This window comes from Apodemus sylvaticus, chromosome 10, assembly GCF_947179515.1.
Source record: "Apodemus sylvaticus chromosome 10, mApoSyl1.1, whole genome shotgun sequence".
Taxonomy (NCBI): Eukaryota; Metazoa; Chordata; class Mammalia; order Rodentia; family Muridae; genus Apodemus; species Apodemus sylvaticus.
In genome coordinates, this window is record NC_067481.1 from 40920540 (window position 1) to 40946877 (window position 26338).

General features: G+C 46.2%; 2 protein-coding genes across 11 annotated transcripts in view; one reads left to right on the forward strand and one right to left on the reverse strand.

Moving 5' to 3' along the window:
- Positions 1-2398, forward strand: part of Rffl (ring finger and FYVE like domain containing E3 ubiquitin protein ligase) — a 68312-nt gene extending 65914 nt beyond the window's left edge. For all 8 annotated transcript variants that reach the window (XM_052197269.1, XM_052197270.1, XM_052197271.1 and 5 more), the window contains one exon: positions 1-2398. In XM_052197269.1, coding sequence (XP_052053229.1) covers positions 1-182 — 182 coding nt within the window. In that variant the 3' untranslated portion in view covers positions 183-2398.
- Lig3 (DNA ligase 3) lies at positions 1946-25606 on the reverse strand. Of its 3 annotated transcripts, none has more exons than XM_052197260.1 (20): positions 25500-25606; positions 23009-23562; positions 20582-20725; positions 17973-18173; positions 17185-17336; positions 16344-16510; positions 16159-16236; positions 15412-15580; positions 13674-13829; positions 11928-12059; positions 11310-11389; positions 10461-10548; positions 10129-10206; positions 9765-9888; positions 8798-8940; positions 8404-8478; positions 7866-8012; positions 6633-6843; positions 5967-6088; positions 1946-4947 (listed from the first exon to the last, which is right to left on the reverse strand). In XM_052197260.1, exons 2-20 carry the CDS (start codon positions 23556-23558, stop codon positions 4714-4716), a joined length of 3051 nt encoding a protein of 1016 aa, XP_052053220.1. In that variant the 5' UTR covers positions 23559-23562; positions 25500-25606; the 3' UTR covers positions 1946-4713. The 3 variants fall into 3 exon arrangements, with proteins under 3 accessions (XP_052053220.1, XP_052053221.1, XP_052053222.1); XM_052197261.1 differs by having other exon boundaries at positions 25504-25605; XM_052197262.1 differs by lacking the exon at positions 1946-4947 and adding an exon at positions 5621-5775.
- Between the last annotated feature and the right edge of the window lie 732 nt (positions 25607-26338).

Consider the following 26338-nt stretch of genomic DNA (forward strand, 5'->3'; position numbering starts at 1 on the left):
GGGGAGCAGTGCCTTCTGGCCTGGAGGAAAACCTGTGTAAGATTTGCATGGACTCACCCATTGACTGTGTTCTGCTGGAGTGTGGCCACATGGTGACCTGTACCAAGTGTGGCAAACGCATGAACGAATGTCCTATCTGCCGGCAGTATGTGATCCGAGCAGTGCATGTCTTCCGGTCCTGAGGGCTAGCACTGGCTTCTTCAGTGCCTTACAGGATATAGTCCAAGATGTCTGGGCTCAGGGTTGGTCCAATGCACAAAGGGCAGTCTACTGTGAGAAACTGGCAGTGTTCTTAAGACTAGGACAAGAGGAGTTTGCCTAGCATGCCTCTTTTAGATGGCAGAGCCCCAAACCAGTGGGAACTGGTTCAGATCACATGGGTGAAAGCCTGCTTCTGTGATCGTCAGGTGGTGATGGTAATCAATGAAGAGGTCTTTACAGAATGTGGACCAGTCTTCCTCCCGTCCTAAGAGCCTAAGACACATTTCACACATCTGTATACCACTCCTGTTTTGTCAATCAGAAATCCTACTGGAAATGGTCTCTTTCCCCCACCCTACCCCCAGCACATTTGGATTTAAATTTCTGGTCTCTCTGACTTTCTGTGTGCTAACATATCTTTTAAATCTTCTCATTTGCCTAAAACCTGTTTGATTCTATGGACCAAAAAATATGCTAATCAGACCAATAGTATTCTTTAGGTCAGAATTTGGATCAGGAAACTGACTTCTAGTGAGAAATTGTCTTAAGTGATATAGAAAAAAAATTCTATGTTGAGTCACTTCTATTTAGTGTTGGGGTTGGAAAGGACCAGTCTGCTGGGAAGAGGACCTGACTGCTGGGAAGAGATTCTGCTGCTTTTCTTTGGGTTTGACTTTGCATTATCCTTCACTTTGGATTATGAGGAATTGAGGCAGTGGCTTTATCTTTGGCTTCTGGTCATTTTCCAGCAGGCTAAAACTCTTTTTAAAAAAAACACTTTAATAATACTTTCTCTCCCTTGGGTTTTAATCTTGCTTACCGAAGGTACAGGAACTTCGGCAAAGAGCTTTGCTGTCCTCTAGCTTGGTTGCACATGGGACTCTGGGAGAGCAGGCATATAGGACATTGTATGCGACTGGAAGGCGCCAAATGTGTTGGACTCTGCCTCTGACTGCTGAAAAGTCATGATTGCACTCTTCTCAGCTGCTTGGGCAGGTCAGGACGAAGCATTTTTAAATCATGATTCCAGCTCTCCCAGGGTCTTTACACCACTGATACAACTGAAGGGTTTGAGTAATGTTTGCCAGAACAGCTCAACAAAGCACAAAACATAGTATCAGAAGAGCTGTGTGTTCCTTTGTGGGATGGACCCTCAACTTGGCTAACACTACCCTTCACCGTGTAGCTACATGAGACTGGAAGAACCAACCACTCTGGAAAGTAGAGGTACACCTCTTAGGGGCTAGGCTTCTCCACTGGATTCCTTCAGAGGATCAAGTAGTTCCATGAAGCTGTTGTCAGAGATGCCACGCCTACTTACCTCTGCATTGTAAGTTCAGATGACCAGATTTTGGGTCAAAGCTTTTGTGGGTATCAGGGATTCAGATCCCTCCACAAAGACTACCTTGCCCTCCCTCCCTGAACAGTGAGTACTGTAGTTTACAATGTTTTCAGTTTAGCATGGCCCACTGATTTTGCTGCTCCTGGACTCCACTGTGAAACAGGTCTGATCATGCGGCTCAGTAAGACCTAACAGTAACTTTAAAGCCGGCTCTCCTTTATGACTGCTTTCTCTTCTGAGGCCTTACCTCCCTACCTCCTATACAGGAACAGAAAACACACTGATGGCTGTGGTTAGCAACCCAAGTAACAACCAGAACCCATGTCATTTATTTTGGAGCTCTTACCTTTAAATCTCTACCTTTCATGTTTTCATTTAGGGGGAGGAGGGAAACAAAACATGTCAAACAACCTTTTTATTGTTAAACCTGTTAAACCAAATGAAAGTTAGAACCCATTCTAGTTAACATCTCAGGTAGAAAACCTGATTTTTTTTTTTTTTTAAATACCCGGAGCCCCTTTTTTTGTTCTTCACGGATCCTTGGTCTTAACGTTGAAACACCTAATCCTTCCAATTATTCTGTGGATTTTGCTGATTGCGCCAAGATTTCAGTTGAGACTTCGTTTTCAAAGGCGGTATTTCATAGGTTGGAATAGCCGGTTCTAAACTAATAAGCTGTAAAGAAATTAATAGTCTATGTTGTACAAATTTGTTGAGATCTCTTGGATGTAAATGTGTAGTTCCAAGTGGCTTACAGTAAGATTTCTCACCTGGGTGTTAGAAAGCATACCCAAATGTGTATTTTTTTGTTACAGAGCTCTGCTTTATAATTTTGTAATAAAGTTCAAATACAGATGCCTGTCCCATCTGGTGTGGGGGTAGTGCCAGAGGTCCCCGAGGAACTTAAAATGTATGCAAACATCAGGCCACATGCAGAAGCACTGCTCTTCAGACTTCAGCCCCCTTGAGGGGCTTGGTCACCTGGTCTTGGTCAAGGAACCCCTGCTGTGTGTGATTTGCCCAAGATCACAGGAGTCCATTGGAGAAATTGTGGAACAGGTAGAAGTGAAGCTGAGTGTAAGGACGATTCTCAAGAGCAAATGCGAAGCACCATGTAAAGTTACTTACAGTCCCACTGTAGAGGGGCCTTCAAGAGCTAGGTGGAAAGTAAACTCAAGACAGCTAGGTAGGCAGTAAGTTTCCAAATTACCCTGAAAGATTGATAGCAGGTAGCTCTTGGATACAGAGAAAGTGTGGCACAAAGGTTGGCCCATCCTAACGAGCAGAGACTACAGAGTAAGCATAGGCTTGTGCCCACCTACCTGACCAGGGGCCTGAGGGAAGGGGAGTGGATCACCTCTGGGAGAACTGGATGAAAGGATTCTCCTGTCTCTTGCTGATGACCAGCCATGCTGAGCATCCAGTAATGAACAATGCCTGCCATCAACTGTCACCATGTAAACAAAGGCCACAGAGGGCAGCTTTCCAGCCTCGGAGGGCTCAGGTGATGGTGCTTAGGGTTGTGTGGAAAGAAAGGAAAAAACACAAAGGTCTACAGTTTAGCCTCTCTGCCAAGGGAAATGTACAAAGACCTGACAGTGAGTTGGAGTAAATCTATGGTAAGGCATTAAAGGAACAACAGGCTGAACTTTTGGCCCTGTGTGATGGGGAAGAGTCTCTTTGATGCTCTACCAAGCTGCTTGGTCCAAGGAAGGCAAGTATTCAAAGCACAAAGCAGCTTCTGCCTTGAGACTGAAGTGTTTTACTTACAGACTGAGTGTTGTCTACTCTGCCCTCATCAGAGCATCTACACTCACATCTTCAACAGGTGAGACACAAGAGCCAGACAAGCAGCCTCCTAGTGGGACATGACTTCAGAAGTTACATGGGGCAGTGGGTGTGTATCTTTGAGACTCAGTTAAGTGTTTAAGAGGCTCCCTCATAGTAACCTAGCTCACAGGAGGTGGATGATAAGTCTGCTGAGTTGGTGAGAAGAGCTCATCTTCAAGAGGCGGCACTGCATAGACAAGGAGGCTAGTCTAAGTTCCTGGCGAAGCCATGCGTAGGCCCAAATGGTGGTAAGGTAGGCCTCCTTCTGAATAACGTCTGTACCAGGGTGTGCGCTGCATGCCTTAAACAAGGTGTCTGAGGTTAGTGACAGCTGCCCAGTGATTCAACAACAGTGATTCTGCCCATTCCTCTTGAGCTGATGCTCAGATGATATGTGATGTCACTGGCAACTTGAGACCATTTGAAGTTGTCTTGAAATGTTTATGGTTTTCCCCAGTCACGATAGCCACATTTCAAGGTCTTGGTAATCAGATGAGTCTAATTTAGGACACTTCCAGTGTTGCAAAATATCCCTTGTGTGCAGTTGTACAGAGAAATCATCCTTTACCCTTTCAGTGCATCTGCCACACACAGCACAGGGGCCTGCCTTGGTAAGCAGGGTGTAAACATTTTCCCAGCTATGGACCTGTGCTCCTGAGAGTACTCAGATTGTGAGGAGGCAAATTCACCCTCAAGGAGCCTCTGTCTCCAAGAAGGCCACTTTCCTGTAGATGTCAGCCTCTCCCTCCAGCAGACCTGGAAACTATAATCATTGGAGATCACTTTGTTGTTTCACATGAGGGTTTGAACTAGGCATAATAAAGGCTTTGCCACATACAAGAAGCATTTGAGAACAAGTTAAATACAGCTTTTAAGATGCACACAGAAGTGAGGAAGGAGCACAGGAAGTAGATTCTGCTCAGCCTTCATTCCTTAGTTACTGAGGAAAACTGTAGGTGGAACCAGTAGGGGAAAGGATGCTTATTCTTGTTTAAATTCTTAGCCCAGGTTAGCCTTGAACTTCTGATCTCCGTGATTTCTTCATGCCTAGCTTAAGACTTCTTATTTATAAAACTAGTTCAGTGGCAGAGTGCTGTGCATAGCATGAATAAGGGTCTAAGTTGGTTATCAGCACCTCAGACAACTAACAAGACAAAGCTAGCACTTGGACCTGAAAGTTGCAGTTACCCTGCTTGTGTCCACAGCAGCTAACTCCTGATGCAGAAGAGACTATGACGAGTCGGAGGGTGCAAGAAGGTACACCGCTGGACGAAGAAGCCCCTACCCTTCAGGCTGAGCCTCGTGGTGGTAGAGTGGGCAGGAGAGGACAGCCCAAAGTCCTAACAGGGAGCTATCAGCCTCCGCTTCCGGATACATGCCCAAATCCACTCTGAGGAGACCAACTGGGCATCACTGTTCTTTTCCCTGTTACCTAGCACATGTGTGGCTGAGGCCATGTCAAATTCTTGTACCAGGTCCCCGTTGAATGCCACAAAGTAGCGTTTGAGCCGTTTGAAATCTGGTGTAGAAGGTGGCAAGTAGAGCCGCACCCCAGTGAAGACATCCAGCAGCACCTGCGAACAGAGTGGTTCATCTAGAGTGAGCCCTAGCCTGAGTACAGTGGGACTTCTCCCACCTGATTACAGGACAACTAGGGATGCCTGGAGCCGGGGACTTAGGACACATAGTTGACTGTAGAAAAGACAGAGGCATTGCTATCCTCTCTTTCAGTCATTTAAACTGACCCTGGTCTTAGAGTTCTTCATGACGCTAAGAAAAAGGGGGAAAGTGATGGGCTCTAACATTGGAGATCCAGCTAAAGTGTTTGGAAAAAGAATGTTTCTCCAAGAGCCACCCAATGCAAAATACCCTGGAAGATACTAAGTGTGTTCTGCACAGCAAGCTACCTAGTCAGGGGGCCTGGGAGTCTTGCCCATCAGTGCGGATGAGTTCAAGGGCTTCAGGGAGGGCAGAGAGATGGGAGTGGTTTCTGCAGAGAACTGGGTGCAGACCCAGTTGAGATATCAACTTTTGTACATATGCTTGGGCATGGGTGCAATCTGTTAATCTTGGGCAGAAGCTATCCAGGGTCCCATAGACTAGCTAGTACGTCCTGATCTCAAGACCTGTTGCCAGACCAGGGACTAACAAAAGGGAAATAGGCTCCTTAGCTGGGAGTTGTCTATGCCATGGCAGTCTCCCTCTCCTTGCTGGGTAGACCTGCTCCAAGAGACAGACACACAAACATGCTACACCCCACCGCCAGAGTGGGCTTCGTTCTTTAATGTGAACTGTAACAACACTGGCAGCTGGGTGGGCTTGCAGCCTCTCCTGCTAGGCCGGCTCTATCTCCTGCCTGTCCGCATAGCTCTCCTTCCTCTTTGCTGGCTGGCCCGCCGCCTCTGCAAGGCAACAAAAGGGCACAGGGTGGAGCAGCAGGACTGCTCACCTGTCCAGAACAGGAAGGGAAAGGGCTCCAGGAGTCTTCCCCCAAATCAATATGGACAGCTTTTCACATTCACACACAGGAGCCTGGATCCCTAGATCCTAAGCCAAAGAGGCCTGTGTCCAGCACCGCTATTGTTACCCTCACCTTTGTCAGGCATGGGGTCTCATCAGTAGCTTTCCTCTTCGTTCCCACTTGGACTGGAGGCGACTTCACAGCCAGTTTCTCTCCTGGTTTCATAGGGGAAGGCTTTGGAATCAGTTTGTTGCCTGCAAGATGGCAGAAGTTGGGTATGTATAAGGCACTAGGTCTGATCCCTAGCAGTGCACAAACTAGGACATGGCTATGATCCAGCCCTAAGGAAGTGGAGACAGAAGGCTCAGAAGCTCAGGGCCAACTACACAGTTCTACACAGGCCAGCCTGGTGTAGAAAAGCCCTGTCTCAAAACCACAAAACCAAGAACAAGAAGGAAGAGAGTAGGGGAACAGCTCTGTGTCAGGGAGAACACAGAGATCAAGTACTTCTATTGGAACGGTGAACGAAAGGGGAGCAGGGCTATCAGCTGGATCCTTTAGTTCCAAGGTGGCCCATTTCCCAGTCAGACTGGCTGTGCCTGGGTGGTTATCCAGGTTTGCTGAGTAGATAAGAGGTGCCTGGTAAACCAGTTTCTGGCCCCTAGCTAGTCACGTGCTAGGAGCACACTGCTGTTGAGAGCACCCAGTCACAGGACATCAGAGTTGGAGTGGATATCTGTGTCCTCTCATCTCAGGCCTACCCACAGCCCTCCCATCCCCCCAGGCCCCTTTCCTTACCACCTCTGCCACTGGGGCTGTTACTCAGCTTCTGTTCCGTCTTCTTGGCACTGGCAGAGGACTTACTGGGGGGGCCCTTGGGGCCCTTGCAGGGCACAGAAGACCCAGCAGTGCCCTCATTCTCGCCACTGCTGCCTCCAGTAGTGGAGCTCCCCTCATCTCCAGCCACCACAGCGAAGTCTGCCTTGTCTTTGGACAGCTGATACAGTTCCTAAAAAGTGTTGGGGGAGGGGGTGTGAGTTGGGTGCTGTCACTCACTGACCTACCTGACTATGTATGGGATGACCTGGCACATATGGCTAAGGAACAGAGTAGCACCCTAGAACCTGAGTAGTTTGGATATAAGCTACTTTCTGTTACAAAAGTTTTTTAATCCTTGACATGTTTTAAACTTAAGAGCTCCTGGGGCTGGAGAGATGGCTCAGTGGTTAAGAACACTGACTGCTGTTCCAAAGGTCCTGAGTTCAAATCCCAACAACCACATGGTGGCTCACAACTATCCATAATAAGATGACTCACTCTTCTGGTGTGTCTGAAGACAGCTATAGTATACTTATAATAAATAAATCTTTAAAAAACCCAAAAACTTAAGATCTCCCTGTCTCAGCCTCTCTGGTGCTCAGATGAACCAGGTTTTGTTGTTGCTGTTGTAGTTTTGAGGCAGAGCCTCACTCTATAGCTCTGTCTAGCCTGGAATTCACCAAGTAGATCAGTCTGGCTTTGAACTCAGAGAAACTTTTGACTCTGCCTCCTGAGTGCTAGAGTTCTAAAGGTGTACAATAGTACATTCTGTCTAAACCCTTGTTCTTTTTCTTTAAAAAAAAAAAAAGTATATGCCTCTCTGTGTACCATGTAAATGTGTAAATATCTGGTGACTACAAGGCCAGAAGAGGGCACTAGATCTCTGGGAACTGAAATTATAGAGTTGTGAGCTGCAGTGAGTGCTGGGAATCAAATGGGGTCCTCTGTAAGAGCAGCCAGTGCTCTAACCTCGGAGCAATCTCTCCAGTCCCTAAACCTCAGTTCTTAATTAGTAAAATAGGACTGTGGTAAGCTAGGTTCTTCAGGGCACTGGAGGAAGAGGTACCAGTTTCAATTCTTAACTGCTCTCCTTGCTTTGTCTCCCTAGAATGGAGATAATAAGCCAGGTGACATGTGAACAGGCTAAGATGCCCAACACTCCAAGAGCAAGACAGTGGGCTGATGACACTTAGAAAGCCAAGGAGCTGGCACCTTGAGTTGGGGGAGGTTAGTGGCAGATTTCCAGTCCTTGTCGTCCCGGATTCGGGTGCATCGAGGAAATCGGATGGAGATCCCATCAGCAGTGTGCGCCTCAGATTTGGAGAATTCTGCCCCTGTGATCTCCCACACAGCAGCTTTCTGTCAGAAATACAACAGGTGGATTATCATTGGCCAGGAAGGAAGTCTCCAGCAGACAGAAACAGTGTCAAGCATCTGAAAGCACAGAGGTTCTCAATGGCAGACAGGAGGCCTGTGTGCCAGTTATATATGCCCCCTCTTGAACCCTGTCTGCTTAAGCAGGCCTGGTTTGGTTTCGCTCTAGAACAGGTCTCTTTTACAAATGGAAAGAAATTTGCTTCCCCTCCACTAAGGACAATTCCTCAGGGCTGGCTGGTTAGCCCTGTGCCTGTCATTTGGCTAAATATCCAAGTCCCATCCTGGGTGGCCCTTAGCAGAGCTGGCCTACTGTGGCACTGGAGAACTACAAATTGCTTCTGGGTGGGGGCCACAAAGCATCAGGTGACGATACCTTTGGGTCTGGGACGATAAAGTCGGGGTAATAGATCTTGTTGATCTTCAGCCAGCTGGGTATCTTGCTAGGATCCTGAAGGAGAAAAGACACTGTTTTGGGGTCCTATCATGCTGGAGCAAGGTTTAAACCCTGTCTTTGGTAATAAGACTGTGAACTGACTTAGCTAAAAAGGATGACCTCTCACCCCAAGTGATCTTCCCTCTTCAGAAAGGCTGTGGCCCATCTTCTATAAGATAGGTTCTCTGAGATTTAAAAGCCTAATCCTGCTTTTATGTCCAAGAAGTAAGCTCCTTTCTGAATTAAGAGTTGGGACTTGCAGATCTCAGTCCTCAAAGCACAGCCTGTTTCAGGAAGGATGATTTGTCCAGGGTCAACCAGGTGCCTTCCTCACCTTGCTGATCTTCACCATATCTAGCTCTTTCTGCAGGCGGGCAAGTGTGGCATCATCATGGCCTCCAGCACATTTTGTGACAGTGCACCACTTCTGGCTGTCAGGGTCATAGCAGCCCATGAGGAAGATGGACATCATTCCACCTGGGAGGGGGACATGAGTTGATTGTGGGATAGAAGGAACCACCTCTGCCAGGCCCACAATAAACTGCTTAGAGAAGAAAGAGCCAAGGCCACACCATCAAGAGTCATCACATTAAACTTACTGGGCTCCAGGAACTGGACAGGATCTGACACAGAGCAGACACAACCTAACATACTGCCTAAGTGTTCGTCAGACCTCGTCTTTCTCCCCAGTCAAGAAACAGAGTTTTTGGGCTGGAAAGATGGCTCAATGGTTAAGAGCACTGACTGCTCTTCCAGAGGTCCAGAGTTCAATTCCCAGCAACCACATGGTACAGCCATCTGTAATGGGATCTGATGCCCTCTTCTGGTGTTTCTGAAGACAGCAACAGTGTACTCATTTATATTAAATGAATAAATAAAAGAAACAGATTTTTTTCTGAGAAGGAAGCCGTGAGGCCTTGATCAACTTTCTTTTAACTACTATTATTTTTTCCTTTCTTATTAAAACATTTTTGTTATTTTTTTCTGAGTGCATCCTTTTGTGCAGTCATAATCCAGTCTTCATACATGCTACAGGGTGCCTGTGGGTGGGAGCCAGGCCCACAATAGACTTTTACCAAGTGGATACTAGTGGTCAATTTAGGTCTGAAGGATTGAGGCAGGCCTTTAAACCCACTGACCTCTCACCAGTCTTTCTTACTCAACTTCTGTGTATAAGACTGAAGCTCCCAGAAGTCTCTGCCTGAGGTACCTAGATCCCAGAACCAAGGAAGTCATGACTAGCAGATCAAGCTAGTAAGAAGGCCAGTGTGCATGTCTTCTGATAGAGTACCACCACTAACCTTTGCTCCCTTGCCCATAGAAGGCCCCAAGAACCACCAGATCAGCTGTATCAGCCATGGCCCCCTCGTTCAAATAATCTTTCTTAACTTTCAGCCAGTGCCGCTTCCCAGGCTCATAGGTACCCTGATGGAACACAAAAACAGACCAGAGATAATGGAAACGCCATAGAGGTGGGTACGTCTTTTTACCACTATGGGCTAATCTCAATGTCAAGGCACTACAGGACAGACAAAGCCATTTTCAGATCCAGAACCAGCCTGCCCCAGTTGAGTGGGAAAGACTCCTACACAGCTCTCCCTCTTTCCCACCGCCAACGCCTCCTTCACCTCCAGCAGGAAAGGACGGATGGCGCAGCTATCTTACCTTCACATCCTTCAGCACCAACCCTTCCAAGCCCTCTCGGATCACCCGGTTTATCATGTCAGCCAGGTCTGAAGCTTTCTGAGGGACGGTAGGAGAAATGTGTAGGATCATGTAAATCTAGACTGTCCATTTCTATACACTAGTGTGTATAACTTGGAGCTGCTGTGCCTTTGAGAGGCAGGCTGCAGACAATTAGGCAACATTGGCAGCAGCCAACAGCAAGCTTATCAGCACCCCAGCAGATAATACCTAAGGGACATCCTCTCAACCCATGGGGTTCTCTGCTGTTTTCAAACCACTGGATCCCTGCCTAGGATAGGAACTTCACTTACTGTGACTTGCTTCATTTCTGAGAACATGATCCGGTTACGGATTTCAACCATGTTGTCATGAAGAAACTTCCGTCGCTCACAGAGAGGCCTAAGGGAACAGCAGAGCTGAAGTAAAGAGCCTCTTTCCCATCCTAGCAGGAACTCTGACACAGGACAGTGCCCAGTGATAGAACTGTTGCTTCAGGAGAGGGACAGCTATGGATCCAAGCTCCCTTATGAACAGTAAAGGGTTGCAAGGACTCCATCAACACTAGAGATAAACACTAGAAGCTCTGGCCCACAGCCAGTTCATAGCTGTGCCTTCTACTCTACTGAGCCAAGCAAACACCAGACTCCAGCCCAGACTACATGTTCCGTCCCACATGAACAATGTGACAACTCTTATGTTATCCCTCACACCCCTGTCTGGCACAGGCCTTGGATCCTGCCCCATCAAGTCTTTCTAATTTCAGAACCATGGGTGTAGCTATAGAAACAGGTTAGGGAAAATCCTGAGTGCATAAAGGACAAGTATCCTTTAAGCTATGTAGGTCCAAGCTTTCGGAGTAGCTCACTCTAGATGGCCAGTTCCCTGGATGGTTCACCCATGGCAAGCCCTATAAGCTCATAGATAGAGTGCAAAAATGTTAGCCCTATCCCTATCTTTTTCCTAACTGAAGCCTCTACTGACCCAACCCAGATAAATTCCCAGTAAAAATCAGAATCTCAGTTTAAAGATGGTAGCCAGGGAGTAAAATCCAATGGTTGATTATGTTTAATACATGTAAGTCCCTGGATTTCATCCCTGGTACTGCAAAAAAAGAAAAAAACAAAAAACTCCAAAACATGTCAAAATACAAGTTAACTCACCTGTCCATCAAGCTGACATCATTAAAGTAGATACAATCAAAAACAAACAGGCAGACATTAGCATCCTGGAAAGCAGCTTTCTGCAGAGAAAATGAGGCAGGAGGCACAGAGGGCACGGAATCAGGGAAATAGCAGTCCACTTCAGAAGCCCCTTGTGGACAGTCCTGTGAGTGCTCTGCAGGGCCACAGAGCACTCCGTACATCACTAAACTTTAGATCCCAAGTGTTTCCCAAAGGCCCAAATGTTAAAGGCTTGTTCCCAAGGGTGGTGAAGTAGGGGAAGGACTTAAGTCACCAGCTCCTAAAGGAACTGTGCGACTGGCCCCTTCCCCTCGCCATGCTTCTCAGCTCATGATATAAATGACTTTGCGCTGCCACATGTTTAATGATCTAAAGCTATGGGCCCCAGTATTCTCTGACTATAACTTCTAGATACAAAACCTTTCTCCTTTATAGAATGGTTATCTCTGGTATTTTGGTACGGTGATGAAGGAACACATGTTCAACAGAAACCAACTCAAGTCTAAGATCTCCTCTCCATCCTTTTGTCAGACTGACAGCACAATTTTTTTTTTTTTTTTTTTTTTTTTTTGTGCACACAGGGCTCATAGTGTATACCTTGTGCACTCCCAGAGTCCCAAAGGGCAGTGGTTTTCCTGTGTTGTTGTCAATCAGGAGCACCTCAGAGTCCAAGATCATGCTTTGACCTCCAGGAAAAGCTTTTGGAATATAGTCCTTGAAGTGGGCCACCTAGAAGTGGAAAGGCAGCTTTGGCAAGGATGACTTGGTAGTAAGACCTAAAACTAAGCCACAGTGATAAAGGCTCAGGAAAAACAGCACAGAGAACCTTGCAAGCCCAAGCAATGAGTAAAGTGAACAACTAGGCTGTGTCAGTCCCCCAAAGAGTATCAGGCTATCTGCTTTATTACCTCTGTCTAGATTCAGAAAATGTTCAGCCTACTGAGTCATTTTCTATGGGCTATACAGAAGGCTTATAGGAAAAGGAAGAGACAGTGAGTTGGTCAGGAAGGACCTGGAGGTAGAAAAGTATATGAGGGAAACAAAGAGGGAAGACAGAAGTGGGGACGAATTCAGAGAATTGGTATTATCAGGCTGAGAGCTGGGGTGGGGAAGGAGAAAAGCCCTGGGAAGAGCAAGGAATGAAAACAGGCTTTCCCCCAGTAGGAGCTCTGAAGCCCCTGCTGTCTTCAGAGTAAAAGCACTGGGACAGAGCCAGAGCCCTAATTTCTGATACTCAGTAGAAGAAGTCCCAAGAATGGTATCAGCAGCGGGGTCTAGGGAGCCTGACAATGCCTCTGCTGAGAGCAGCTGAGTCACTGCCTAGAGTGTGGAACAGGATGAGGAAAGACCTGACTGACCATCCTTACTCCCTTCCATCCCCAACCCAGCCCTGTAAGAACCAACAGACATGGAATGATGATATAGTAAGCCCTGGTTCAATCCACAGTATTTGGAAAAGTAAAGAAAGCATATTCTGGAAAGCTGTGTTCAAATATTCCTGGATCACAAGAGGTGTTGTCTCACACCATCCCTATCCCAGCAGTTCCTGATCAGCTTCTAGCACACCTGGAACAAGAACCTCACTTAAAGGTCCATGCAAGACTTCTGCTCAGCTCTCTTGCTCAACATACAAAACATGTGGCCCAGCCACCAAGTCTCTACTGGGTTACACAATACATCCCCCAATATACAGACTCTGATAAACTGTGTCAGAACTAGGAAAGAAGTGGGCAGCAAAGCCAGGAATTCCATTTACTCAGAAGCTACTGGAGCCAGATATCCCAGCGGCTTCTCTTCCACAGACCTCATAGGACTGGCCCTGGAAGCTGAGGGGTTGAGGAATGCCATCAGTTCTGAGCAGGGCAGGGATCAGGATCCCAGACAGCCCCACAATACTGCGCACTTATCAAACTCTAAGGTCCATGAAGGTCAGAATTTTTATCTATTGTTTGTTCTATGTTATGTCCACAAGCTACCAATAGTGCACCTCATTTGGGAAATACTTGTACAAACTAATGAATGATAATCCAACATTTCCTTGAACAAGAACCCTAGTCTAGCCCAGGAGCACAGGGGGCAGGGACACACCCAAGATTTTCACTGAGCTGTCTGCACTGCATTGTCTCAGGGAGCTCTTTCCTACCTGACTAACCCAAGTCTGAGCTCACTGGCTGTCCCAGCTAAGCAGTTTTTAATTACTAGAAGAGTGCAGGGATAGATTCCCTCCATTCATTTACAGAAAAAATGAATTTCTTCCTGTAAAACACAGCTTGAAAGGCCTTGCAGTTCTAGCCTGGCAGTTTTTAGAGGCAGAGAGAAGGCGTCCTGCTGAGAGGGTTTTACCTTGTGAGGCAGGACAGGCTTGAGACTGCGGCTGAAGTAGCTGAAGTGGTCCCCCTTCTTATGCACCTGGACTCGCTCACCATCATACTTGATCTCAGAGAACATGCCATTGGGACATTTCTTCATTGCATACTCAATGGACTTGCAGGCCTCAGCCTTGGGATGGAGAAAGCAAGTGTTAGAACCCTTCAACAGGGGCTCCTCAGCAGACCTGGGGCTGGGATTGTCAGGACAGAACTGACTGGGTTCTGGCACTGTCAGGACAGAGTGTTGAAGGGGTGATGTATTGCTGGACAATGCTGTATTTGGATAATAAAATCATTAGCTGATATGACCTGAGCTACATAGCAAGATTGTCTCAAATATAAAAAACAAAAAGACTCATCACCTAAGTTGGTTTAACAGTTTATATTCTGAAAAAGACAAATGCTATCCATCCTAGAATAAAATTCTTCTGAAATAGGATTTACTTTTTTCAGTAACGTAGGCTCTTACCAGACACCTGGCTTATTAGGCACACTTGCTATCACAGTGTGGTGGTGGAGGTAAAGTGGAAAGGGCCAGTGACAGTGGAGCTGGGCTAGCAGGGGGACTGGAACCAGAGACTGACAGGACACCCAGACCCAGACCCACTCACATACTGGCAGCAGCCACACCCAAACAGTAACTACCATTCTGGGGCTTCTTGACAGGCCACAAAATAATGTCAACTCATCTTTGATTGATACGATCCCTTAGAGAACAAGTGCTAATGAGAAACCTGAAGGTCAGGGAGGCTATGTATTTACTTAAGGTCAGCCAGTCAGTCAACAGGCAGAGTCGGATATGGAATGTGTTTCTAAGCCACCATCCCAAACCTGTGTGCTAAAGCACTAAGCATGCAACTCACAGCACTCTTCAGACAAGGCTGTGGAAAAGGACTCTAGGAAGAACTCCCACAGAAGCTAGAAAAGGCCTGATTCCAGGTGAGGAAAGAGGTTCTCACCTGGCATGGAGATCATACTATTTTAGCAAGCTAATCTATATTTCTGGTAGCAAGAGAACTCTTTCCTATTCCAAATATAGAAACATAACATAAGGATTTAGTATAACAAGATAGCTTAAAACATTTTTTTAGCCAGGCGGTGGTTGTGCACGCCTTTAATCCTAGCACTTGGGAGGCAGAGGCCAGCCTGGTCTACAGAATGAGTTCTAGGACAGCCAGGGCTACACAGAGAAACCCTGTCTTGGAAAAAAAAATGTTTTTTTTTAAGTTCTTTCCCTGTAAAGCCCACTTATAGCAAGTGGCAGAGCACTAGATGTTGAGTCTGCTCCACATAAAGCCAGAAGGGACAGTCATCCTCACTGAAGACCCAGAAACCTAGTTATGTCCTAGAGCGAGGCTCTACTCCTACAGCTTCTTCTCCCTGTCACAGGAAGCCTGGCTCTGTTGCCAGCTCTGAGCTATTCTGCAGGAGGTCACAGGCCAGTCTTCAAGTGTGATGCTAAACTACTCGGTCCCACATGCCACTCCCACATGCTCCCACATGTCCACTTTACAGGGACAGTAAAGTGCAAGAGGCCAGACTCAGGTTGAACTAGATCGCCCACCTTCTTCTGGACCGTCCTTTCCTGGCCTAGCACCTCTGCTCACCTCCACTCCTCCCTGGCAACCTACCAGAGCTCTTGCCTTTCATCCCTATCAGATGCTAGCAACTCGAAGAGACATGGATGAGAAGGACAAGGCAGTGTTCCTCACCAGCATGGGCTGCACAGGTGTCATCAGTGAGGCCTGGACACTGAGAGCCCGTCGCCGGCCTGGGTCCCTCTCCACCTCCTGCTCATTGTGAAGGACCCGCTCCACCACATCCTGCAGGTCGCGTGATGCTTTGAAGGCTTCATAAGCATTGGGGTCAAGGGCATCCAACCTGTCAAGGAGAACAGGAGCAAGGAAACAAATCTCTACATCTGACACTATGGCTTAGGGCAGCAGTCTGCCAGACAGGAGAGATGCTGGGGATGCCTTGTTTCTTCCTTTAACTTGAAGATGTGACTAACCTACAGCAGTAGTCACAGGGAGCCACAGATAGTTATGAACGTATCCCAACACAAAATTTATTTAAAGCCCTATTTTTTTTTTTTTTTGGTAACTTGAATGAACAGTTCTTAAACATCAATTTTGTAGATTTTGCTATGTCAATAGGTTGGAAATCAAAGCTGTCACAGGCAAAGACAAAACAGAAAATTCAGAATTTTGAGAGCCCATGCCTTACATAGTTCAGCCTTGGCAGAGCATGGATCTGGAATGGACTTCTTGCCCTTTCCAGACTTTCAGTTGTAGCAGCCTTGTGTTAAAAGATAGTTATCTCCACTATGCTTGTGAGAAAGTGGATGTGGACCATTTTCAGAAATTTTCAGGGTCCAGAATAAGTAATAATGAGGGTTCAATCTGTAGCAGGACTCCCCAGTCTTGGCAGTCTGGGCTGTGAGAGGCTATGGCACTTACACGTGTTTTGCACCTGAGTTCATCTTCAGATCGTGTTTGATCAGCCGGATAATGCACTTAAGGTCATTGGCTGTACACCTAAAGAGAGAAGGCACTCCACGTTACCTCTCAAGGACTTTGATCCCCCAAACCTCCCTTCCCTGCCCATGCCCATGGGGTCTGCTCTGCATGGGGCCACCTCTCACCGGGAGGCGATGTCCTGCAGGGCCTGCTGCTGCTCATCCTCTTTGGTGAGCTTGGAGAGGTGCAGGAGGAATGCATCCACTTCCTGGATGGTGAGGAGGCTTTTGGCAGCTGGGGGAAAAGACTTGCTCTGCTCAAAGAAGACTCTGATCGTCTCTGACACGTCACCCTGTCTCCAAAAACCAAAACGCCACTGCTGCAACCCCAGGGAACTTGGGACAAACGCAAAGTCAAGAGTTCCAGCACAGTGTCTGTCCCTAGGTCATCGTTCTCAGGAATCTCTCCCAGCCAGTTCTTAGGAGGGGCCCATCTATCAACTCCCTTGCTGGAGCTGAGCAGGAGCACAGCACTAGTCTAAGACCCAGCCAATCTGATTCCTGTTTAAGAATCTGAACCAAAAGACATGGTCCATCTATAGTACATGTAGATGCTTGGATAAAAAGTTTTCATGGCATCAAGGCTAGAGTCATGAATAAACTAAAGATGAACAGAAAGTCCAAAGAAAGAAGGGGAAAGCAAGCAAGCAAATAAAGCCCAACCCAGTCCCAGGAGAGACAGAGAGAAGTCTCAAGCCCTGACTTTTCAGATAAAGTCTTTGTGGCTTGGCAGTGCTGTTTTCAGTTACCAAACTTAGGAAAGGAACAGCTGTATCTTCACACTTGGCTTCCCAGCCTAGAGTCTTCTTCACTATGTTTCAGTACTTTTTTTTTTTTATTTTAAAAAATTTTATAAAATAAAAAAAAAACAAAAAACAAAAGTTTCAGTACTTTTTAAAGTGGCTATGGGAAGGCTATCCTGGCAGAGTCCCACCTATGTTACAACGCCCCTACACCCGCCTCTGACCTGTTCTAGGTCCCGGGCCATATCATCTGGGTTGCAGTTAAAAATTCGGCTAAAAAGTTTCACAATCTGCTTATCATTTAAGTTGTAAACACTCTTGATGACCCCAGGCAGCAGCAGCTTCACTGTTAGGTACACATCACCGTGGAAGCCATCTGAAAACAAAGCAAAGACACTCCCATTAAGAAATGGAGATGTCAGGTGTGGTGCTGCACATCTTCCACCCAGCACTCAGGAGACAAGCCTGAATGCAGATCTCTGTGAGTTCAAGGCTAGCCTGGTCTACATAGTAAGTACTAGGACAGCCAAGGATATACAGTGAAGCCCTATCTAAATAATAATAATAATAGTAGTAATAATAATGAGGAGGAGGAGGAAAAAGCTCCCTGCATGTGTAACCATCTCACCTTTACTCTTAGTCTCTCACAGGCAAAGGCCCGATTTTCACGTTGTGATGAAATAATAGATACTGAATGACAACGTGCTCATCTAGAGCCAAGGGAGTCTACTCTACACTGGGCATGTGGTTCATCTAATCACATATGCTAGTGGGACATTGCTCTGTTCTGTCATGTGATGGGCTCTTCTGCCTCCTGGGGACAAAATAAAGGCAGAGGAAGAAAATGGACAAGCACCCAAGCAGAACTGGCCATATGAGAGGGTCTGGTGATAATTCCAGCTGTGGGATCCACTTCAAGATGATCAGGAATTACGCGATCTAAGGTTTTTGCACATCAGGCTGGCCATGGCTTTTCAGAGGAAAGGCATGTTCAGTGTAAGTACAGTCCTACCTCCTGTGGAGCCTTTCTGCAAGAAGTCGTGGATGATCTGAGTCTTGGTGTTATAGCTAGGATTTTCAGCCACCATGGCACACAGCTTCCGGAATTCTCGTAGCAGACAATCTTTGTGCTTAGGGTCACATTTACTTGCGGACAGACTCGTCCTAGAAGCAGGGCTTGAGGGGGATTGCTCAGAGTTGTTGGGTTTGGCGGCTGGTGAGAGAAACAACACAGATAATTCATTTTTCTTTTTGGGGGAAGCACAAAAAGGAGGAAGAACACTAACATTTTGCTGGGGGTTTATATGTCATTTCATGCAAGTTCCTCAAAGAGTCACTAGAGGTGGATCTGTGTATCAGGTACAGATATGGAGGCCAAGGAATCCGTACAAATACCACTGCACGAAGACTGCACCGAGAAGCACCTGTATATGTGAGTACCTTACGTAGGAACACAGGTTGCTTTCATGCCACAAGCCATCAAGCGGATCTCAGAGCAACTAACTGTCATTCTGACTCCACAAAGACTGGGATGAACAGGGAGTAGAAACCAAAGGACCTGTTAAAACGCAAATGACTGCCATTGTGGACTGTCAGCACTACTGCAAACCTGACGGGGTTACACAAGTCGCTGTCCTATGACTGATGAGACCATGGCCTGAGAGCAGACAGCTTTCAAGACCACCTACCTCCTTGGAAGAAGAGGGAAGACAGGGATGCCCGCAAAAAAGTCAGGGCCCACCAATGTGCCCCAGCTCATCTTCTCTATTGTCAAAATAAAAAGTACCTTGTTTATCTGAGAGAAACCTCAGTGATTCTCACTTCATTGTGACCATTTTCTTTTTTTCTTTCTTTTTTTTTTTTTTTTTTTGGTTTTTTTTTTTTTTTTTTTTGGATTTGGTTTTTTCGAGACAGGATTTCTCTGTATAGCCCTGGCTGTCCTGGACCTTACTCTGTAGACCAGGCTGGCCTCAAACTCAGAAATCCGTCTGCCTCTGCCTCCCAGAGTGCTGGGATTACAGGCCACCACCGCCCGGCCATTGTGACCATTTTCAAGAGCAAGGTAGAGTTGGTATATCACAGGAGCTGCTGACTAAGGCTTCTTGTTTGGATTTATACACTGTAAGTCTGTCATTATCTCTGACCTGGAACCTTCTTTGGGATGGAGACCTTTCCAGAGCATTGGTATTTAGCCAGGTTCATGAAGGAGAACACCCTGTATAAGATCAAGGTCCTCCCGTGCCATCTTCAGTGCCACCTGGATTCTCCTTCATTCCTATCACTGGTCCACTACCAAGCACAAACTGGACTTTTCAAATAATAAAATCTGCAAGAGACGGCATCATATGCCTGTACTTTTAACACCCAGGAAGCAGAGACAGGAGGATCTTAGTTTCAGAACAGGCTGGACAAGAAGACCTCTCTCTTATATTTTTGAGTTGGAGCAGCCTTTGATGGGAGCCTTTGATGGTGAGCCATCTCTCCAGCCCAAGACTGTCTCTTAAACAAAACAAACTGTATGCATGCGTGTATGATAAAACTTCTACAGAACCAGTCATCATTTCTGTAACATTATCTCCCATAGTCCTCTGACAGGACTAATGTCTTGATTCATTGATAAAGCCATAGATATTCAAGCATGGACCAATTAATCCTCAATTCTCCTGACTTCACATCTAGGCTTCTTTGAATCTCCAGACTGCTCAAGTCCAAAGGTTTCATCTGGTTATTTTCTTTAATTGAGCCAGCCATAAGAATTGTTTATCTCAAACAATAAAGGGTAGATAACACACTACTGGGACAAACAGACATCAATGTAATACCAACTCCACAGTCAGCCTAAACTTCAGTCCATTCACAGCCTGAGCAGGAGAGTAACAGAAAAGCACCTCCTCAGGTTAAGTGAAGAACAAAGCCCCTAGGCCAATGCTTTCTCTTACCTACAGCCAAGTCCTCTCAAGTCCTAAATGTACCATACTTTCTTGCAATGATTCACAGATTCCATGTCCACAAACAGTAGTTTGTTATACAATGGAAACAACTTACATATGTATGTGCATAATAACAAATTACTGTTTATCTTGGCAAGACTTAAGCAAGAGATAGGAGATGGAATCTGAATCCTGAGCCCAAGGAATCCCACGTCATCCAGTTCTATCACTGGGCTCTACTATCTCCCAACAAAACGCAACCCCTCCATTAGAGTTTCCTCTGGCTTCAAGCTCACACAGCTCAACTTTAAGAAAACATGGGCACAGAATATCAAGAGAAATCAAAGGAAAACGTTTTATGCATGACCTCTCCTCAGTTCAGGCAAATTTGTGCAAACAATTTCTCAGAATTCTGTCATTTAAAAATATAAGAGGAACAGGTTAGAAAAAAACTTTTTGACCCAGGTAATAACTTTAAGTGGAAGAAGTATTGAAACCAACATGTTCTTGCTATAGCAGAGATTAAAGTACACAAAGAAATGCTATCCAAGTGGAACAGAGTCAACCATGGCCAGACTGCCCAGAGAGAAGCCAGTTATGGAGGCTTGGTAAAGCAGTATTTTCACTGAGCCAGAACTTAAGACACCAAATAGAGGCCCTTAACAGGGTACGTCGCCTTAACACATCTTACCTGAAAAGCCAGAGAATTTCCGGGGATTGGTACTGGTGATAAACGAAGCACCTTTCACTGGAGATGTCACCTGGCCAGTGGTTGTCAGCTTAGCCTGGACAGCAGCTTTCTTCTTAGGTGTAGCAGCTGCCTTAGAAGACAGGTCTACAAAGAACAAAAGTACCCTTCAGACAAAGACTGCCAAGGAGGCATCCAGAGATTTTATCAACAGTTTTCAAAACCTTGTTTGGTAAATTTCTAACCCCAGGCTGCCTAGGTTCCTCTCACCCCCCCCCCCCCCCCAACTGTGCTTCTACACTCAGGGTGAGTAAGGTCAGAGAGAAGGAAACAAAACAAAACAAAGAAACAGGTATTTTGGACCATTTACATCTATTAGAAACTTGAATTTTCATCAAAATTGCCCACCTATTATCTAATATATAAGAATTAGTACAGAGTTTGGAGAAACCAATAATAGCTTTTTATTAAGATTTTTATTTTATGTGCATAGGTATTTTGCCCACATATATGTCTGGGTATGTATATGTGCCTGGTACCCAGGAAGGCCAGAAAAGGGTGTTGGATCCCTTGGGATTAGAGTTGCAGACAGTTGTAAGCTGCCATGGGGGTACTGGGAATTGAACCCAGGTCCCCTAGAAAAGCCACCTTTGCTTTTAACTGCTGAACCATCCCTCCAGCCCCGGTGATCACATTTTGATAGATAAAACTTGGAGCTAGCTCTGTAGAGTAGCCCCAAAATATAGAAACAACAAAGTAAAATGGAGAAAGCAGAGCATGTCTGTCTGCACAGGTAGGGAAATCGGAGTGCTCACTGCACTTCCTTCCTAGTGACAGGCAAGTCAGTAAGAAGGCCAAGAATAATAAGAGGCCTGTCCTTAGAGCCACAGCCTTTAGATCTATCAGTCTGAGAGTCCTCAAATATGCATATAAAAGGAGCATGCATGTATGTGTAGACATAGGAAATATATGTATGTATTCGGGAGTGAGTTTAAGGCTAGTAAGACCCTGTCTGAAAAACATCTATACGTACTTATACTTTAGGTGTGAGAGAATGTCTTTACCAAGCCTCGGAGGCAGCCATTCCTCTAAGGCGTCTGGATTCCCATTAATGGAAAAACAATTTTATTAGAAACTGAACTGATGCTTATCTTTCTAGTTGTCTGTTCCATAGGACTTAGAATCAAAGATATGCTATGATGATGAGACATACAACATCCAGATTTCAGTTTCTAATAAAATTGTTTTTCCATTAATGGGAATCCAGACGCCTTAGAGGAATGGCTGCCTCCGAGGCTTGGTAAAGGCATTCTCACACCTAAAGTATAAGTACATATAGATGTTTTTCAGACAGGGTCTTACTAGCCTTAAACTCACTCCCGAATACCTAAGATAGAGGCTCACACCACCATCTCACCGTCTACAACTTTCACAGAAAAGGATGTGCCTGCCAGGTGTAGTTGGGAAACGTCCAATTTCAGACTTGAGTGGCTGATGCAGAAAAGACTGAGAGTTTAAAGTCAAACTTAAAAGTCTGTCTCAAGAAAGAGAGAGAGAGAAAGAGAAAGAAAGAGAGAGGGGGGGGAGGGAGAGAGGGAGCGAGGGAGAGAGGGAATAAGCAAAGTAGGATACAGAAGCCAGGGTGTGCAAGGTGGCCAAACATGGGACAATTAAGTACCAAACTGAGTATAATATTGACCTGTAAGTTTCTGGGAAAAGTAGTAATCTACTAGTTCATAAAGCTAACAAGATGACATCTAAAAGATTGGTGGTAGTGTGTGTATTCTTTAAACTATCAGTATCTAAAAGAGAGACCATGGAGTACAGGCATGTAACACAAGCCTGTAATCTTAGTCCTGAAAAGACAAGACAGGAAGATTGCTCCAAGTTTGAGGCCAGCCCAAACTAAAAAAAAAAAAAAAAAAAAAAAAAAAAAAAAAAAAAAAATCTCTGGAAATGCTGCAGAGACATGACAATTAAATGTAATACCCAGTCTGATCCTAGACCTGAACCCTGCAATGAAGGAAAATGCACTACAAAATTATAGCCTTCAGTCAACTAACAGAACCATATACATATAACTTTACTGAGGCTGACAGGTAAACTACGATCTCAGAAGAAAAGATCCTTTTCTTAACATCCACCCTGGGTACCTCTGGGGCCTGGTGAAACAACTGTCTCTGAATGGCTCAATAAAAACCAAGCTGATATGAAAGAGAGAATGAGCACATAAACAGAAATTATAAAGCAAACCGATGAGCACATAAACAGAAATTATAAAGCAAACCGACTGTTATCAAGAAGGAAATCTGTATAGAGAGCCTGAGTGTTCTTATTCTTATAACTATTCTGTGAATTTGAAAGATGCACAAAGAAACCTCCTGGCGCCCTATCCTAGCAGCATCAGCAAGCTGAGAGGTTCTCCCTCACCTGCAATGAGCTGGCTTATCTGTTCCTTTTCATTATCTTCCAGTTCTTCCCAGCCTTCAAGCTCTGTGAGGTCTTCAATTTTTTTTGTGGTGGCCCGAGCGCGTTCCAGCTTCTCAAACATGCATTTAATGTGGTACCACTCTTTCATATCACCCCCGGACTCTGAGAAGGGGTTGGGTACCACTTTGCCGATGCGGCATACACCCTTCACAATCTTCTCCTTGCATTTCTTGCAGCCAGCTGTGCCCCGCTTGGCATAGTCCACACAGAACCGCTGTTCCGCCATCGCACAGGCTCCAGTACAGAGTTCCACATGCAATCCTGGCCAGAAAATGAGATGAGTGGCACGTGGTCTTAGATGACCTCTCTGGGGAGATAGGGCAGGCTTTCTTCTCTGGAGGCGGCAGCACCCACAAAGGAGATTTGTTGCTGACCACTGGCTGAACTGTCTTATGGCAGCCCAGTGATTCTGTTCTGGGATTAGGCACAGTTCTTTTCTGCCAAGAGCACAAAGGTTTCTCTGGAAGAGGATCTTGAAAGCCAAAGTCATATAGCTGCATAAAAGGGTAGAAACAGACAGACAAACATGAAGAATCCAAGCTTCCAATTTCTCAATGGCTAGAATCTCATACAGAGCACGTGACTAACCAAGCACTTCCCAATGCATTAAATATTTACCACCGAGTTCCGATACAGGAAAAACCAGTTTCCAAAGGGGCGTGCAACACCAGCACTGTAGAGACTGATTGTAAAGGGACTCATAATGGGTAGTGACCTTTAAATATTACCAATACTGATATTTTGTCTTAAAAACCAAGAAAAATTACATTATGTTTATGACGTTTCCCTGTGAAATATAACACACGAGACACTTTCAGAAAACAATGATGCCACTATAATAGTTTTGGGATTTCAGAAGAAGGCCCCGTTTGAGAGGCAAGTATATAATCGGATTGACTGCTGGAGTTCAAAACCTTACTTAGCCATTTATCAGCTATGTGACCTTTGTTCAGTTACTTTGCTTCCTATTTCATTGTAAAATGCAGCTCACAGTAGTACCCATGTCAAGGGGTAGTTGTTCTAAGAGTAAAAGTCCTTAGAAACAGAATAAGCAATTCCCTTGTTTAATTCAGCAACCTGAATCAGGGAAGAATCTAAGAAGAACCGTAAGAATTCCTATCCCTTCTTATATTTGTAATTATTTAAGTGGCTTTAGTTTTAATTTCCAATTTACTGGAAACTATTTTTAGTCCCCACTCTGCCGAGAATTAAAATTGATGTTGTGTCAGAACACCAAACTTCACTTGCTGTTGTACGACAAAGAGCAGAGCACAGCAGGTGTACTATAGAAGAAGGGGTTGGAGGCCAAGACTACCCATCTGGGGAGGGGGTGAGGGGAATGGGAGTCTGGAAGGTGGGGCAGATCAGGTGACTCGGTTTCCTCCAACAAGGCCACCCCTAGCCAGCCACTTTAGCCTTGGTGTGAGCCAAGCATGACTTCAGTTTATTTTCTATTATTTATTTTTCGGTTTTGGAGACATAATCTTTCTATGTTGCCCTGGCTGTCCTGGAAGTCACTATGTAGAGCATGCTAGTGTTCTGAGTGCAGGGATTAAAGGCGTGTGCTACCACACCCGGCCCGTTTTACTTAAAACAAAACAAAGCAGAACTAAGAGTTAGTTATGGTGGTTCTCGCCCACAACCTTATCAGAAGGCAAAGACAGGATTGCTGTAGTTCGAAGCTAGACAGTGTGGTTTACTTAGTAAATTTCTGTCTAGCTAGGGGTATATCATCAAGACTGGCTCAAAAGGAAAACAAACAAAACCCCCAAAGATTAGAACTACTTCATGGGGTGGTTAGGAAAACTACAACGAGTATGTGGGCAAGCCGGAGGTGGAGTTCTGAAGTCCCTGAGGATGTACACCAAACTTAAGTAGTTGACAATGTTCGACTTGGGGGAGGGGAGGTCCGTAACTGGCAGACTCAGTGGGTCACACAAGCCCTAACGGTTAAGAATCAGAGGCGAGTGAAGGCCGGGAGGGCTGGGAAGGAGCTCGGGGCAAGTAGTTCAACTTTCCGAAGATTAGCGTAGGTAGGGTGTCGTATCGCCCATCCCGGGTTACGACAATTAACTACAAGGGAAGACCAGCGCGGAGAGGCTCGGCCCGGAGAGCAAGCAGCACGCCGTTCTGCCCACCGGGTGTGCGGGCGAGCCACCGCGGCGCAACAAGGCGGCGGGGAGGGACCGCCGGCGGCCGGGCCTCGACCCACTGTGGATGCCCATTCCCGCATCCTGCCCTTCCGGGTGCCCGCCTGGGGTCCCGGGGGCCGCGGGCCTCCCGTGGGCTCCCGTGGGGCCGCCACGTCACGGAGGGTGTGCCCCCAGGCTGAGCGGCGGGCGGGGGAGGAGCCACGGCCACTCCAGCCACGCCGAGCTCGGCCACGGCCCTCTACACACGGCGCATCGCAGCCTGCCGCGCCGCCCCTCACCTGCCTTCTCGGCTGTCCAGGCTCTGACGCTCCGCACCGGCCGCGAGATCAAGAGCCCACAAGGCCACGGGCCGCGCACGAAGACTACACCGCCTGTCTCTTTAAATACGGGTCCTTGAGCCGGAGGCAGTGCGCAGGCGCAGCAACCGACTTGCGCCTTTGGGCCCCGCCCCCTCGGTCGCCACGTGTCTCGCTGTTCTGTTCCGGTCCGGAATCCTTGAGCTGAGTATTTGTTAGGTTAGAGTGGCGGCTTGGGGCGCTACGGTTCTGGACTTTCTAGAGTTTCTCAGATTTTTAGATATTGAAGGTAGTAATTGAAAAATCATTGCAATGATCCTGGGGAAGGAAAGCTCGAGTCGTTCCACCTGTGTTTTCTCCGATCCACATGAGTTTTGCTGAATTAAAAAGGTAATTAGGCAATGTGAAGGAGCGACAGGGACAGTGGCCCCGAATGCGTACTGATGCTTCTAAACCTCAAGTAGGCATTGTGAGTTTGAGATGGCTATTTTGGGTTCTTTTTTTTTTTTTTTTTTTTTTTTTTTTTTGCTTTTTTTTTTTTCAAGACAGGTTTTTTCTGTGTAGCCCTGGTTTTCCTGGAACTCACTCTGTAGACCAGGCTGGCCTCGAACTCAGAAATCCACCTGCCCTCTGCCACCCAAGTGTTGGGATTAAAAGCGTGCACCACCTCTGCCCGGCGAGATGACTATTTTTACAAAAAATAAAAGTATACAGGTTGGGAAGTAAGTGACCTTGTTCAGTCTGGGAAGGGCAAACAATTGGGCTTTGTTAGGTAAATAAAGAGCAGGTCTTGGAGCGAAGTGAGCCTTTATTCCACAGGG